This window comes from Eptatretus burgeri, chromosome 15 (genome assembly GCF_056783735.1).
Source record: "Eptatretus burgeri isolate ZD-2024b chromosome 15, Ebu_testis_v1, whole genome shotgun sequence".
Lineage (NCBI taxonomy): Eukaryota > Metazoa > Chordata > Myxini > Myxiniformes > Myxinidae > Eptatretus > Eptatretus burgeri.
In genome coordinates, this window is record NC_140975.1 from 43,066,257 (window position 1) to 43,082,872 (window position 16,616).

Here is a 16,616-nt window from a genome sequence, read left to right on the forward strand (position 1 = left end):
TCCATCCATCTATTGGGAGCATACTCTGTGCAGAGCATTGGAGCTGCCGAAGCAGTCTCCTGGGCTATTGGGCACAATCCTGGACAGGTCACACTCTGACACAGGATACTAGCAAGCTTGCACTCATTTTTGCCAACCTCAGAAGGATGACAGGCAGAATCAACCCCACCTGGTGTTAATTCAACAGCCAAGCAGGGTTTGAACTCAGGATCTGAGGATCCCAAGCCCACCACCCTAACCATGAAGCCAATACCAAAGTATCGAGGATGATTATTACAAACTCCCCTCCAAACATGATCTGTTTGCCAAAATCACACAGAATGCTGCACAGCCCAAGCTCTTCTCAAAGCTAGATTTAACCGGTGCATTTGACCAGTTATTTCTGGATGAAGATTCCACAAATTTGGCGGTGTTGAACACCCAAAAATGTTTATTGGCAACTAAACGTTTGTGTTTTGGTGTGAAACTGCACCATCTCAGTTTCAGGCTACCATCGACAAGATTTCGGCAGGTTTAGATCATGTACTTTGTTACATTGATAATATCGTAGTAGCTAACGAGTAGAAGAACATATTAGTGTTCTTGAGAAAGTGTTTGGTAAGCATAACAAACACAATATTCGACTAAATGGGGAAAAATGTAAACTTTTCAAAGTTGAACTTGAGTATTTAGGTCATTTGTTGCGTGAGAGATGGAATCTGCCCCTTGCAAAGCAAAGTGGAGGCTATCCAGAAGGCCCCCATACCTAAAAATGTTTCAGAACTAAAGTCATTTTTAGGCATGCTAAATGATTATGGAAAGTTTGTGCCAAACTTGTCTTCCAACCTTCACCTACTCTAAGACCTATTGAACCAGCACACAAAGTGGGCATGGTCTGGAAAGTGTGAGGAGGCATCTGTGTACACGAAAAACGTTCTCACAGGTGACAAAGTTTTGCTCCATTATGACCCGAAGAAATCACTGGTGTTAAGTTGAGATGCTAGTTTCCAGGGGTTGGGGGTGGTATTTCGTCACAAACTAGAAGATGGATCAGAAAGACCAACAGCATATGTCTCCAGAACCCTTAGCGCTGTGGAGAAAAATTATGCACAGATTGAAAAGGAGGGGTTGGCAATTGTGTGTGGCAAAAATAAATTCCATTTGTATTTGTACGGCCGGAATTTCAGTAATGGATCAACAGCCCTTGACACGTTTGACCAAAAGCAGGGCACCGCTTGCTGCAGCGAGACTTCAACGCTGGGCATTGTTGTCTGGGTATACTTACCATATAGAGTACCGTACCTCTGAGTGAAATGTCAACACAGATATGTTGAGTACATTACCTGTAGATGATCTAAATACTGTGGATCCCAAGGAATACTTTGTTTTCAAAACTGCAGGACATTCACTACCCATTACCGCAAAACGAAGAGAAGATTGTACGAGCAAAGACACGGTCTTGACCAAAGTGTATGAGTACATTATGTCGGGTTGGCCTAATCACAGAACCGACAAGGCCATTCAACCATATTGGTGTCACAGACACAAGTTATCTGTGGATAACGGGTGTCCATTATGGGGAAGACGTGAAGTTATACCATTCGCACTGCAAGAACACATTCTTGCAGAATTACATGAAAAACACCCAGGCATGTGTCGGATGAAGACCCCATCCAGGTCATTCGCTTGGTGGCCAGGCCTGGATATGGATATAGAGGACATCATGGTTAGGTCGTTAGGGTGGGGGGCTTGGGATCCGAGGATCCTGAGTTCAAATCCCACTCGGCTGTTGAATTAATACCAGGTGGGGTTGACTCAGCCTATCGTCCTTCCGAGGTCGGCAAAATGAGTGCCAGCTTGTTGGTATCCTGTGTCAGAGTGGTCACCTGTGCAGGATTGTGCCCAATAGCCAAGGAGACTGCTTAGGCAGCACCAACGCTCTGAACAGAGTATGGTCCCAATGGATGGATGGATGGATGGATGGATGGTTAGGTCATGTCCAAATTGTGTGGAGACTCAAAGGTCTCCCAAAACGTTCCGCTTTTATTGTGGCCGTGGGTGATGGAACCGTGGCAATGGATAAACAGTGTTTAATATCAGCAGATGTGATGTGATATTATATATATAATTTGTTATCGCCATCAGAACCGTTTGCCATGTGCTCCATTTGACATGTGTCCCGTTGTGAAAGTTTGTTCCGGAAGCTCGGTGACCACCACAGTCCTCGTGTCCCGTGGTGAAAGTTTGTTCATTTTCGAACACTTTGTGAATACCCAGACAGTGTAGTTGCCGTCAGTGCGATCCGTGCTTTCGTGAACAGTTTGTTACTCACGTGCGTTGATAATTTGGAAAAGCCATCAAACAAAAATAAACTAAGATCATTTAGAAGACCTATATCGAGGGGAGTATATTAAAATAAAACACGTCAACAAACATCCTGTCATCGCAATATTTCCATAAGTTTGTAGCATCACTGACGTCAGAGGACCTGGGGCGGGGCCAAAAGAGTGACAAAGTGACGTCACATCCTTTTGAGAATACTCACTACATTTGCCGTCGTCGTATTTGGACGCCATAGTTTATTTTCCCAGCTCCATATCTGTGTTTGTACCTGTGCTGTGGTCGTCGCTCCCCTTTCCCTTGGTGGTCTCGGAGAAATCGTTTGTGTAAATCGAAAGGGAATCATGGCGGCTCCCTGCGAGGAAGGAGGTGTGCGAGAATGCGAGCTGTATGTACAGAAGCATGGGATCCAGGCCGTGTTGAAAGAGAGCATCGTACAGCTTTGTGTGGCGCGGCCTGAGAGACCGATGAGATTCCTGAGGGAACACTTTGAACGTCTTGAGAGGGTGAGTGAAAAAAACCTTTTGATAAGGGAGTGGGTAGAGGTGGTAGAGGAGGACAAGCGGGATGGGTAGAGGAGGAGGACAAGTGGGGTGGGTAGAGGAGGTAGAGGAGCAGGAGGACAAGTGGGGTGGGTAGAGGAGGAGGACAAGTGGGTTGGGAAATGGAGGGAGAGGAGCAGGAGGACAAGTGGGGTGGGTAGAGGAGGAGGACAAGTGGGGTGGGTAGAGGAGGTAGAGGAGCAGGAGGACAAGTGGGGTGGGTAGAGGAGGAGGACAAGTGGGGTGGGTAGAGGAGGAGGACAAGTGGGGTGGGTAGAGGAGGTAGAGGAGCAGGAGGACAAGTGGGGTGGGTAGAGCAGGAGGACAAGCGGGGTGGGTAGAGGAGGAGGAGGACAAGCGGGGTGGGTAGGGCAGGAGGACTTGCAGGGTGGGTAGGGCAGGAGGACTAGCGGGGTGGGTAGGGCAGGAGGACTAGCGGGGTGGGTCGGGCAGGAGGACGAGCGGGGTGGGTCGGGCAGGAGGACGAGCGGGGTGGGTCGGGCAGGAGGACGAGCGGGGTGGGTCGGGCAGGAGGACGAGCGGGGTGGGTCGGGCAGGAGGACGAGCGGGGTGGGTCGGGCAGGAGGACGAGCGGGGTGGGTCGGGCAGGAGGACGAGCGGGGTGGGTCGGGCAGGAGGACGAGCGGGGTGGGTCGGGCAGGAGGACGAGCGGGGTGGGTCGGGCAGGAGGACGAGCGGGGTGGGTCGGGCAGGAGGACGAGCGGGGTGGGTCGGGCAGGAGGACGAGCGGGGTGGGTCGGGCAGGAGGACGAGCGGGGTGGGTCGGGCAGGAGGACGAGCGGGGTGGGTCGGGGAGGAGGACGGGCGGGGTGGGGCGGGGAGGAGGACGAGCGGGGAGGGCCGGGCAGGAGGACGAGCGGGGTGGGTCGGGCAGGAGGACGAGCGGGGTGGGTCGGGCAGGAGGACGAGCGGGGTGGGTCGGGCAGGAGGACGAGCGGGGTGGGTCGGGCAGGAGGACGAGCGGGGTGGGTCGGGCAGGAGGACGAGCGGGGTGGGTCGGGCAGGAGGACGAGCGGGGTGGGTCGGGCAGGAGGACGAGCGGGGTGGGTCGAGGAGGAACCCAGTCAGAGCCCCGACCTAAATCCAATCAAAATCTGTGGCATGACTTGAAAATTGTTGTCCATCAACGCTCCGCATGCAACTTGACTGAGCTTGAACAGTTTTGTTCAGAATGGGAAAATATTGCCCAATCAAGGTGTGCAAAGTTGGTAGAGACCTATCCAAACAGACTCATAGTTGGGCAACTTAGCATAACAATTGTGCATTTTGTGAGGAAAGCACCAAATTTGGCACACTAGTAGCCTATCATATTATGAACAGATTTGGATATTGGGTCATCTCAAAATTTTTGATGGCAGTGGAAAATGGCTGCCACAGCCTTCAGCGGCTGAAGTTGAGATGGCCAAATATCCAAATCTGTTCGTAATATGATAGGCTACTCGTGTGCCAAATTTGGTGCTTTCCTCACAAAATGCACAATTGTTATGCTATATTTAGCTAAGTTGCCCCACTATCACAGCTGTAATTGCTGTCAAAGCTGCTTCCACCAAGTATTATCTTAGGGGGGTGGACACTTATCCAACCAAGATATTCTAGTTTTGTATTTTCCATGAATTTTCTGAAATTTTTATTTCACTTGGAAGTTGTTGGTTACGATGTGAAAATAAATGTGGAAAAAGTCTGATTTAATGCAATTTAATTCCAGGCTACAGGGCAACAAAAGGTGAAAATTTTGAAAGGGCCGACATACACACATTGACTTCCTATAGGCACTGTATATCCGGGATCCTCATGTGCTGGGATCGGAATGGCAAAGGCCAATCCCTCCTTTGATGAAATTTGTTGATTTGGACAAATTGTACAATAATAACAGATTGGCTCAGTGATAAAGTGATTGCATTTTTACTTTTCAACAAGGTGGCAAAAGGTAAAGTTGATTGTCATTAGGTGTGGATGCTCATCTCTCGACACCAAACGTTTCTAAACTGTTTCATCACTATGGGTCACAAATGTTCAATATCCATTTTCACTTTTGAGAAAGAAGAGACCTTTGTGCCACGACTATGAATACATATCCAGGAAGTCCAACTATTAATCTCTTTTGTGGGGGTTTGACAGCAGGAGGAGGCCGCATTGGCAGTCTCTCGCCGAAGATCTAGCTCTCAGATTGAGGGACGTGAGGACGAAGCAAGTGCTCCGTTCCCTAACTCAGCCGGGGGCGAAAGACGACGACGTGGTGGAGTTAGTGCCGAGGTGTACACTGAAGAGGATGCAGCTTCTTATGTCCGCAAGGTAACCCATCTCTCACCGTGCTTGCTTGTGTTTTAAAACTTAGGAATGCACAAACGACAAGATTTAGATGTCACCTTTTTGTCATAACTGAATATTTATATTTATGATCTATGCGCAGTAGCTGGTAGTGGGACTGAACTGGGAAAACGGGGAGGAGGGTAAGTTTTGTGTCCATTGAGGGATTACACATACACACTGATGAATCCTCTTGCTTGTGAAACACCAGCATGACAGTTTATATTTGGGTCGGGATTCAAACTCCTGTGAGTGTGCATATCTCTTGGCTCTCCTGCCAGCCCCCATATTAATATTATTATTGTTGTTGCTATTAAATTGTCATTGGATGGAATTGAATAATTTGTGGTTTTAATAATTTTGACAAACAAACTTTGATGACATGGTGGTTTGAGTCATGATTGAAGGAAGACGTATCAACAATCTAAGGTATGCTGATGACACCACTCCTTTGGCAGAAAGTAAAGAGGACTTAATGAAACTGCTGCAGACAGTGAAGAAGGAGGAGGAGATTGGGACCATACTCTGTGCAGAGCGTTGGTGCTGCTTAAGCAGTCTCCTTGGCTATTGGGCACAATCCTGGACGGGTCGCCACTCCAACACAGTGTACCAGCATGCTGACACTCATTTTGACGATCTCGGAAGGATGACTGGCAGAGTTAACCCCATCTGGTATTAATTCAACAGCCAAGTGGAATTTGAACTCAGGATCCTAGGATCCCAAGCCCACCACCCTAACCATTAAGCCAGCATCAGGCATACAGTGAAAAAGCTGGCTTTTATTTAAACTTAAATCAGATTAAAGACTTGTCAACTGAGATGATGGGCGTGTACAGATTGGGATATGATCATGTGGAAAATTGTCTTCCTGCGTTGTAAGATTTAATTGACGTTTCGCATTGCAGAGAAGAGCAATGTCAGGATTGACAAAGATGTCACAATGCAAACCACGAGGAGACTCGTGAATACTCCAGTTGTAATATGTAGATGTCAGTTGTGGATCGTGAAAAAAGAAAGGAAGACTATTTGCAGTTTTGAAGTGTGGAGTTTGGAGATTAATGTTGAAAATTCCATGGACTGCAAGACGAACAAACAAATCTGTGCTTGAAGAAATTAGACCACCATGTGCATTAGAAGCACTGATGCTAAAACAAGCTGTCTTGGTTTGATTGGACACATAATGTGCCCAGAAAATGAAAGTCTGGAGAAGTTGACCATACTGGGTGTGGTTGAGCGAAGAAGAGGAAGACCTTTTATATGCTTTATGGATGGGGTAAAGGCTGCAACCAAACTGTCTGCCAGAGCTTTGTGAAGCAGTGCAAGATCAAGATGGTTGGAGTAATCTGATCATGAATGTCACCAGAAGATGGACATGACTTGACAGTACTGGACAACTGGTTATTATATATCCATATACAGGGTGTCCCAAAAGTCACCTTGGGATTTAGAAATTAAATAACATTTCTGTTTTTTAATAATTTGTTTTTCTTTTCTTTTCAGAATTTAGATTAACATTTGAAAATTACCCGTGGGAAAAATTCACAACTGAACAAAGAACCAAAATCGTGGAATTTTATTTTAAATTTCATCGATCAATTATTTTCACCCAAAGAGCATGGACACCGAATAATTTTGCGAAATTCAGAAATTTCTTGGCCATCACGTTCTCTTGATTTGACGCCTCCTGATTATTTTCTTTGTGATTTACCTGAAGGAGCGTGTACACATCAATAAGCCCCATGCAATTCAGCAGCTCAAGGACAACATCTGTGCAGAAATTTGAGGGTTGATGCCAGAGTTATTGTCCGCTGTTATGGAAAATGCTGTCGAAAGAGCCCGTCTCTGCGAAGCCGAAAATGGAGGACATCGAAGCTGCATCATTTTTCTTTAATAAAGCAAATTTTTCTCTATTTTGTAAATTTTCTTTTGGTATAAAAATAATCATAAATTATTTTAAAAACGGAAATGTTATTTAATTTCTAAATCCCGAGGTGACTTTTGGGACACCGTGTGTGTGTGTGTGTGTGTGTGTGTGTGTGTGCGCGTGTGTGTGTGTGTGTGTGTGTGTGTGTGTGTGTGTGTGTGTGTGTGTGTGTGTGTGCGCGTGTGTGTGTGCTTTTTTTATTTTTAACTTCTGGTAGGTGTGCGGACCAGCAACTCTTAGCTTGTGTACTGCCCACATGTAAATAAAGGTGAATCTATCCAAATTTTCCTCTGGCGAGTGGATGTAGTGGATATTGTGTTGAATAAAGGTCACAAGTGGACCGAAAGGGTTTTTGGGGCAATATCATGCATCACACTTGAAGCCCTGGCTGGGCGAAATCTCATATGAGGCCCCAATATGTTACAAACAATCCACATATAATCTGATCGACAGAAAAATCTGACGTGCAATGGGATACATCATTGATGCGTAAAGACTCCTTTAAGCACCTTTAGTAGCTAAAGATCATTGCGGCCAAACAAGTTGATACGGCTCGGGATCTGTTAATCTTTGGGGGACACGATAAGCATAGAATACCTCAAGGATGTCGGGTTTCCTCCAAATTTATTTCAGTCTCGTGTTTAAACAACAGTATCGACTGTTTAAAGAGGTAATCATATGTTGGACGGAATTGACTGAACAATTTGTGGTTATGATAATTTATACTTCCGGTAGGTGTGTCCCACAAAAAGCTATTTAAACACCATTACATGGGTTTTGTCCAAGGTTGAAAATGCCCTTCTGGATTTGAGGGAGGGGGGGGGTTAGGGGAGGGGGATGAAGTCGCTAAAACCTCAGTGTGACCATTAGTCCCCCTTGGGGCAAGTTTAGTTGACATTGGATAAGTAACAACCGAATATATCACCGTCAGACACAGACAGAGAGGAGATTGGGACCATACTCTGTGCAGAGCATTGGTGCTACTTAAGCAGTCTCCTTGGCTAGTGGGCACAATCCTGGATGGGTAGCCACTCCAACACAGGATACCAGCATGCCGGCACTCATTTTTCCGACCTCGGAAGGATGACAGGCCAAGTTCACCCCACCTGGTATTAATTTAACAGCTGAGTGGGATTTGAACTCGGGACCCTCAGATCCAAAGCCCACTACCCTAACCATTAAGCCAACACCAGGCATACACAGACAGACAGACAGAAAGACCCTGAATTGTGTATTTTCGTGTGACAGTCACCCCTTTTTGATGTTTTGATGATTAAAATCAGTGTCCTATCATGGCCATTGCTGCCACACAAACACAATGTTCTGTGTCAACATAAACAGTGAAGGTGTAAATTTGAAAATGCAGCTTGGAATGGTATTGCAAATTAAATATTGTGACTTTTCTGTGTGTCACTTACTGTCACTGTCCACTGCCCATTTATGGATCTCAGCAGCTTCAACGATTGTTTATTCATATAGACTAACAAATAATCCATTCTTGTGGGTAGGGTGAATTCACCCACTTGTATGGTTATGACTTTCAATACCTCTCCGCCAGGCAGTGCTCCAATACAAATTTACAGAGAAAATTGGGGTGACTTCCACCCCCACCTTCACACTTACCCTCTCCACCCCTCACCCCATTAGGTGCTATGAATTAATTCCCCCACCCCCCCCCCAAACAAACAATAGCACCCTAATCAGCAGAGTCTCCTGTCTGCTTGTAATAGTTGGTGGACATTAAAGATCCCATTGTCTTTCATGAAGGTTGGTGGGTTATCCCCAGCACCCTCAACAAATATTACGTTCCGACAAGCATTGACCTCGGTCGCATGTCGGGCCTGACCAGCCGTTTTGTGAAAGACTTGGGCCACAAACTTTCTGCATGCCACCCCCATCATGGGTACAAATAATTTAGCTGCTTGACGACAATGTTTCCCTCACGACCAACATTGCCAAATTGAAGACGCTTTCTTGCAGTGTCGCCATAAACACTAGATGGCAGCAACGCACCTTAACTGCCTATCCCAAAAAGGTCAACAAAGCCCATCATTGCTCTACACACTTGCTAATGCCGTAGTCGGATCTGTGGGATCATTAAGCTGTCCAATCGAGTTGGTGGTGATCTGTTTCTTGTGAGAGAATATTTAATTAATTGTGTGTTGTGTTCTGTTCACCTCTGCCACTGAAGGTGGATGGAGCTTGTTTTCACCTGTCTGTTTGTCTGTGAGCAGGATATCTTATGAAGTTATGTACTGATTTGGCCGGAATTTTGGTGGAGAGGTTGGGTGTGTGATGACTACAAATTGATTTCATTTTGGTGAAGATCCAGATGTGGATCCGGATACTAGAATTTTCTTTTTAAGTGATTCTTCACCATTGAGAGATATGGCCAAAATCGATAGCTTCATTCAAAGATGATATCTCAAAAAGTTGTTGGACTGATTATGACAAAACTTGGTGGATGAGTTGGTTACATGATGAGAACAAGCCGATCCGATTTTGGTTCAGGTCCCGATGCAGATTGGACCTATCAGTGGGATAAAAAACGTAAACTGTCCAGTCTGGTGGATGTATGTGTTCTTCCTAGTGCCATTATTGTTTTTATGGATGTTGCTTTAAAGTACCCTTATTCCGGAAGCTCTTTGAGCACTAAACTTGATTAAATTATTGAATAGATTTGTGATGTTTTCTATATTCTTTTTCTACCATTTTCAGAATGTGGTTCAAGGATCATTTTGGATACATTAGAAGGATGTAATTTGATGGTTAAACATTTTCTGAAAGTCCCCCCCCTTCCTTCTCCCCCCTCCTAACCTCATTTAATTTTGTTCTCTCGCAGACGCTATGATAAATTGTAACTTTTATCCATCGAGTTGGTTTCGATCTTGAACACAGTGGTTTATATTTTATCCGTCAAACGTAGAAGTTAAAATCATTTGCTTTCTCCCCTCCTCCTTCTCCCCCACACCCACCCCCCTCACTCTCATTGTGAGCAGGTCATTCCAAAGGACTACAAAACGATGGCCGCACTGTCCAAGGCCATTGCTCGGAATGTTCTTTTCTCGCATTTGGATGACAGCGAGCGTAGGTGCGTGCATTGCAAACGCTGAGACTGTTTGACTTGTGGCTTTTACATATGATCGAAAATGTTTCAGGTTGCTAACTAACATTTGAACAGTCTTTAAATGAAGCCACTTATCCAATCCAAATTAAGTGTGTTTACTCATAGTTTGTTTAATTAATTGGTATCCATTTGATTTTTTTTAAATTATTGCTTCTGTAAAGCACTGCCAAGGTATTTTCATCCCCTCCCCACCCCCCCCCCCCCAATTCATTTTATTTCAGAGGCCTGGAATAAGGCTAAAAATAATTGTCCATCAATATAATACAGAAAGATAGCCTAGAGGTATACACATCTATCTCTCAGCTGTCTAGCCTGGGTTTGAATCCCAACCCAGCTATAAACTGCCATCCACGGGTTTCGGAGGCAGGGTGATTCATCGATGTGTGTGCCGTCCCTCTGATTCATGGTAAACTGGGTGTCCCGTCTGTTGGCATTAGTTTGTGAATGTTAAAGCTCTTATAGTGTCCTTTGCAAAGGGTATGTGAGCTGTCGTTGGTGCCTTGACCAAATTCCAAATTCCTGCCCTGACAACTGCTGGGAAGGCTACAGGAACCCTCCCCCAATATAATCCTTATATATCCAGGTTTGCATCTTCACAAAAATCGAATCAATTCGTCCTTGTCACACACCCAACCTGTCCACCAAGTTTTCATCTGAATACGTCCACAACTTTTTGAGATATCCGGCACACAGGCAGACAAATAAACAGACAGACAGGGGTGAAAATTGTATCCCACTGATGGGTCGGACCTGAATCTGGAACTTAACCAAAATGTAATTTGCTTGTTCTTGTCATCGACCAAACTCGTCCACAACTTTTTGAAATATCCTGCGATTATATGGGAAATTCCATGAAGAGGTGCACATGACCTTAAAATTGGGAATTGTGTTTTTTGAAGTAGAAATTGGCTTTATATGATGGCATAAACATCAAGGTTTTTGCAAAAGCTTTCCTTGCCATGTGTTTGGACAAAATATGCCAAAAATCAAATTTTGTACCATTAACATGAATGACAGATTTAAATTTATCGTCTATTTAATGAGATTTATGTCTTGGTGCAACCTATATCTCAGCTATAATCAGCAATATTTGTGATTTTTTTTTTTTCTCATGGATTTAGACCACCGATTTAGTGAAATTTTGACCCCTTTGTTGCCCGTGTAACATTTCTAACCAAAACGCCAACTTGTTTTTGCCTGAAGAGAAAGCCTTTGTGCAGAGATGATTGCTTGAAGTTTCCTTCTCTGTACAATCCTTCATTCAAAAAAAGAAATTGGAATCATGAACATTGTAACATGTGGACTACAGAAGCTGTCAAAACTTTTAACATCACGAAACCATGTCACGTTACTAACCAATGTAACATTAATACAGATGCTGGTCAGTTGACAAAAGGACAAATCTTGAATGCATGGAGCAAAGTTAAGACAAAAGAGGGCAGTATGAGCCAATTATTTACCCACAATGCAACTGTAAGCACATTCTTCACATTACGCTGCATCCATGTATAACAAGTCAATGCTTTCATTGTTTTCACAACTTTCATCTGGTGACGAGTTGGGGAATTTGGATGAAAGTGAAGTAACGCATTATTATCTTGTGTCTTGATAATTTTGTTGCACTAAATAGAATTGAATTAAAGGTGTAATTTAGACCACATTGTACACAGGTATCCCCCGCTTAACCCACGTGGGTGGTTTGCTACAATTAATGGTTTCATTTAGGGCTATTATTTGCTTAAAGAACGAGCTGTCACCGTGTCTGGTGATTGCGTAACGTCACGATGATACATCTAAGTTTTTCCACTGATTAACTTTTCAATGTGAGGATTAACTTTTTGGAAGGTTTGCAAATAATTAACTTCTCAGAATGAAAGGGTTAAAATAACCATCTCCTGTACCACCACCTGTGGCTTTCTCGTATGGAAACTTGGACTTGAGATAGTTTTGCTAAGTATTACAACTAAATGAACTTTATTATTAGGTAAATAATTATCTTCTACATGAACGACAAAATAATTTCCAAGTTAGATGTGCCAGAAGTTGCCAACAATTGTGGACACCAGTGTACCACAGTGAAAAAAAATAAATAAATGAAGAAATGACTGGTAAAGGAATTTGGTGCTGAGATTTATTTCTGGTATCCCAGATTCAGATGTGGATCTGAAATAATCTTCTCAGAATGTATTTCTTTGGGGATTCTGGAAGCAGGAATGTCTGTGCAATCGAGGCTTGAGGATGACCCAGTTGAAGCTATTGTGCAGTTGCTCAGAGGACGAACAGAGCCATGTCACCAAGGAAGCCTCAAATACTCTACAAAGCAATCCATGATGTGAAGGAGGCCGAGTAATTTCATCTGAAGCCAGTTCCCAACGTATCTCCAATTTTTTCTCCTGGGTTATTGCTGGAAATACAGCCAGAGATGTAGTGGATGCTTCTTTTGAGGTGCCAGTGGATGTTCCTGAACGTGCAAAACGAAGGATCCCATCTGCAGCTCAAGACATTATCCAGTGCTCCAGAAGTGGATGTGTACACACCAAAGCGTGTAACCTTGGCCATCATTGTTCATCACAAGACAGGCAGCATGCAGCTCATGCCTATTCTCAATCAGTTTGGGCATTATATTTCCAAAACTAAGCTCTAGGAGGTGGAGACCATGCTTTCTAAACAACCCCTGCAGCAGGACAATGTCAATGCTCTTCCATTTTTCACAGTTCTCAACGTTCTGGTAACATTTGTGTGCGATAATAATGATATCGATGAGGAAACTTAAATGGGGACGGGCACTACACACTGCACAAATACTCCCAGCTAGCATCTCAGATATTTAAGAGCACCACCAGAGACATACCAGATGTCAGGATTGACTGGGTTGTTGATACATACCCAGAAGTGTCGATCAGGTGTTGAACGTGATCGGAGAAGGGCTGTGGGTGTTTTGGAATCAATTCACTCAGGTACACAGAAGATCAACAAACAGTTCAACATATTTCTGGGGAGCATGTTATTCAAGCAGATACTCTCACAGTTTCTACTGCAGGAATGGTGCTGACCAGAATATGCAGGGCAATTGTTCAATCGCACCTTATTTGGCACAGTAGATGATAAATGCTGCAAGTTGAATACCAGTGATGACCTGAGTACAGTCATCAAAACAGGTTGACTCGCTGAGATCGACCCATGAAGAAGCATATACGAGAATGCTGCTTCATGCTGTCCACACTTCTGAAGAGGGGGTGCAAGCTGTTCTTGTCAAATCTCCGGACAGTGATGTTGCAGTCATTGCAGTGTGAGTCATAACATCCAAGCACAATTGATCTTCCACACAGATACACAACAGTGTATATGATGCCTTCATCTCACTGCTATCAGAACGAAACTGGGTCCAGATGTAGGCAATGCCCTTCGTGGATATCATGCTTTCACTGGCTGCGACTCGAGTGTATTCGTTGGCAGGGGCAACATAGCTGGGGTTAAGCTCGTCAAGGAAGATTCAACGTTTAGAGGTCCCATGATGGCTATCGGGCATTCATTTAACATAACACCAGAACTATTTGTTGCAGGAGAAGCAGCAATCTGCACATTGTATGGGAAGAAAGAGTATGAATCATTTGATCTCCTTAGAAATTATATGTTTGGCACACAGACTACAGATCTATCTCAGGTTCCACTGTGTCAGAAGGTGGCTGAAAAGCATCTCTGGCACATCAACAACCAAGCCACAATTTGGAGAAGATGCTTGGATAGTTTGCCAGATGTACCGTTTCCCCATGGCCATGGCTGTGAAGTCTATAATGATAAGGTTACCATAAAATGAGTGGACGTTGCCCTTGCTCCAATGTCCATTTTAGAGTGCATCAGTTGCAAATGCCAGAAATGTAGTGGTGGAAGATGTTCTTGTCGCAATAACCTTAAGTGCACACAAGACCTGTGTGAAAACTCAAAGGATTCAGACGAGGATCTGACTGTTGACCTTGATTCGGATGATGATTCTGCTGAAGATTGAATGACTTTTGGACCATTCCTTCCAAGTGAAGTTTGAATAGTCTTTGATATCCATGTTACCGGGTTACAGCATTTCCATCTTGTTGTACATATCAACTCTTTTATCACTTTTTTTTTTAATGAGGAGGTGCGAAACAAACATCGTGTTTAAATTTGTTTGAGGAATTTAGTGGAAGGGGATGGGAGATGAGAACATTCCCAAATATTATTATATTCTGAAAAGCTTTTTTTGTGCATGAAACTAGAAATACATAGTCCAGCGACATTGTGTGCGAGTTATGTTTCTTTTTTGTATATATGGTATATCTGTCAACAATGATGCTCAGGGAAAAAATAACAAAATGTCTACAAAGTTGTGCCAATTTTCTTTTTTTTGTTTTGTACAATTTTATTTTTGAAAACTGGGTTTTTCAGACTAATAACTTTTACTTTCATTGGCGATTTACATTGTCACATCTGGAAAGTTTAATTTGTCTAATTTCAGAATAGAGTGCACTATGCGTACAAAATATTGAACATGTGTATTTCTGTTTTTTTTTTGGGGGGGGGGGATTTAATATACAATGTCAAGGCTCATATAGGAGCTAATGCACAGAACGTATAACAAGGGGAGAAGGAAATGCGAGGGATGGGAGAGGGAAGCACAAAACAGTGGGGAATAGACACATGGGGAGATCTGTGGAAGGGAGAGGGATGGGGTGCGGTACATGGGGTAAACAAAATGGCCACTACAGGGACTTTCAGGAAGGAAAGCAGGGAATATGAAGGAGATGGTTTTGGGGTAGAGAAAAATCATGGTTTTGGATGGGGAAGATAAGAGATGGTGGTGAACAGCTATTTTGAAGACCTCGAGGGAAGAGTGTGTGTGTGTGTTTGTTCCAAAGGTGGGGAAAATAAGAGTGAAGGTGAGCAGTGATTCGTGATTTTGGTAGTTTTACCAGAAGAGGGTTGTTGGCGGACCTTGAGCGCACTGCGGAAATATGGTGTGGACAAATCGCAGACACAGTGGGGGGGGGGGGTCGAGACCAGAGAGGAGACTGTAGAGGACAGAAAGACCAACGACCTGCCTATGGTGAGAGTGAGACCCAAAGACTCAGACTCATTTCGGGAGATACCAATGATCCTAAATGTCTTGGTTTCCACAGCGTGAAGCCAAGAAAAGTGAGCGGCGGGAGCACCAGTCCAGAAGGGAGAGCAGTACTCCATCAGGCTGCGGATGAAAACTTTGTTTCAGGAGCTCAGGTGTGCCACGGAAGGACTTTGCACGACGGAGGATGCCCCCATTGGCGACTGGCTTTGGAGGCCAGCTTGGAGATGGGGCTTTCCCAGGAAAGATCATGGCAGATAGTGGGGCATAAAAGTTTGAATGAAAGGACTTCTTCAAGAGGATTGTTGAGAAAGTAGAATTGGGAGGGGGGTTCCAGATGGTCCTTTCAGAGAGACATAGTGAGAGTTTGAGATTTGTCAGGATTGAAAGACATGTTCCACATGTTGGACCAGCTCGTGATTTTATCTAGATCTGCAGGGTGAAGAGGCTGCTGCTTGCTGATCTGAGGGACGACAGATGATGCGGCAGAGGGTGGAGTCATCAGCAAAGAGATAGAGGATTGTCCAGAGAGTCAGAGAGATCTTTGATGAAAACAGGGCCCAGAACACTGCCTTGAGGAACTCCATCCTGGACAGGAAGAGGGGATGAGAGAATTCCATTAAGGGCCACATGTTGATTGCTACAGGAGAGGAAATCTGTGATCCAAGAGTGGCGATTTGTTGGATAACATAGGAAAAGTTTGGTGAGCAGGGCGTGGTGCCAGACCATATCAAAAGCATGCGATATGTCTATGGAGATGGCCCGCATCTCATGTCTGGCATTGAGGACCTCCATCCATTGTTGGGAAAGCAGGAGCAGCAAGTCCAGGGTACAGTGACCTGGTTTGAATCTAAATTGATAATCGGAAATCAAGCCATTGGAGAAGAGGAAAGATTTAATGTCGGAAGCAATGATGGATTCCATAACCTTGCTGATGATTGGAAGAAGGCTGATTGGTCTGCGGTTGCAAGGGTCTGTTTTTGTACCTTTTTTTATTTGGAGCGGTAATGTTTGCTGATTTCTAAGCAGATGGCACATGACATTGAGCAAATGAGAGGGTGAATGGAACAGAGAGAGGGTGAGCAAGAGTTGCAGAGCAGGTTTTTAGGACACATGGGCTGATGCCGTCTGGTCCGGTTGCGGAATCAGTCGAGGTTTGACAGCAAGCTCTCCACCTTGTCAGGAGAGAGAAAAGAAAAAAAAAAAAGAAGACAGAGTCCAGGAACAGCTGGGTGTGCCTGGGTAAGGTGGGTACAGAAAGCGATGGGTTTGTGACACAAGATT

At 44.5% G+C, this 16,616-nt stretch overlaps 1 protein-coding gene across 2 annotated transcripts in view; it reads left to right on the forward strand.

Moving 5' to 3' along the window:
* Positions 1 to 2,472: 2,472 nt before the first annotated feature.
* LOC147012055 (cAMP-dependent protein kinase type I-alpha regulatory subunit-like) overlaps positions 2,473 to 16,616 on the forward strand; it is a 59,374-nt gene continuing 45,230 nt past the window's right edge. The window contains exons 1-3 of one of the 2 annotated variants that reach the window (XM_085858166.1): positions 2,473 to 2,825; positions 5,004 to 5,174; positions 10,113 to 10,204. In XM_085858166.1, coding sequence (XP_085714292.1) covers positions 2,664 to 2,825; positions 5,004 to 5,174; positions 10,113 to 10,204 — 425 coding nt within the window. In that variant the 5' untranslated portion in view covers positions 2,473 to 2,663. Of the gene's footprint in view, positions 2,826 to 5,000; positions 5,175 to 10,112; positions 10,205 to 16,616 lie in introns of both variants that reach the window. The other variant, XM_085858165.1, reaches the window with a different exon arrangement.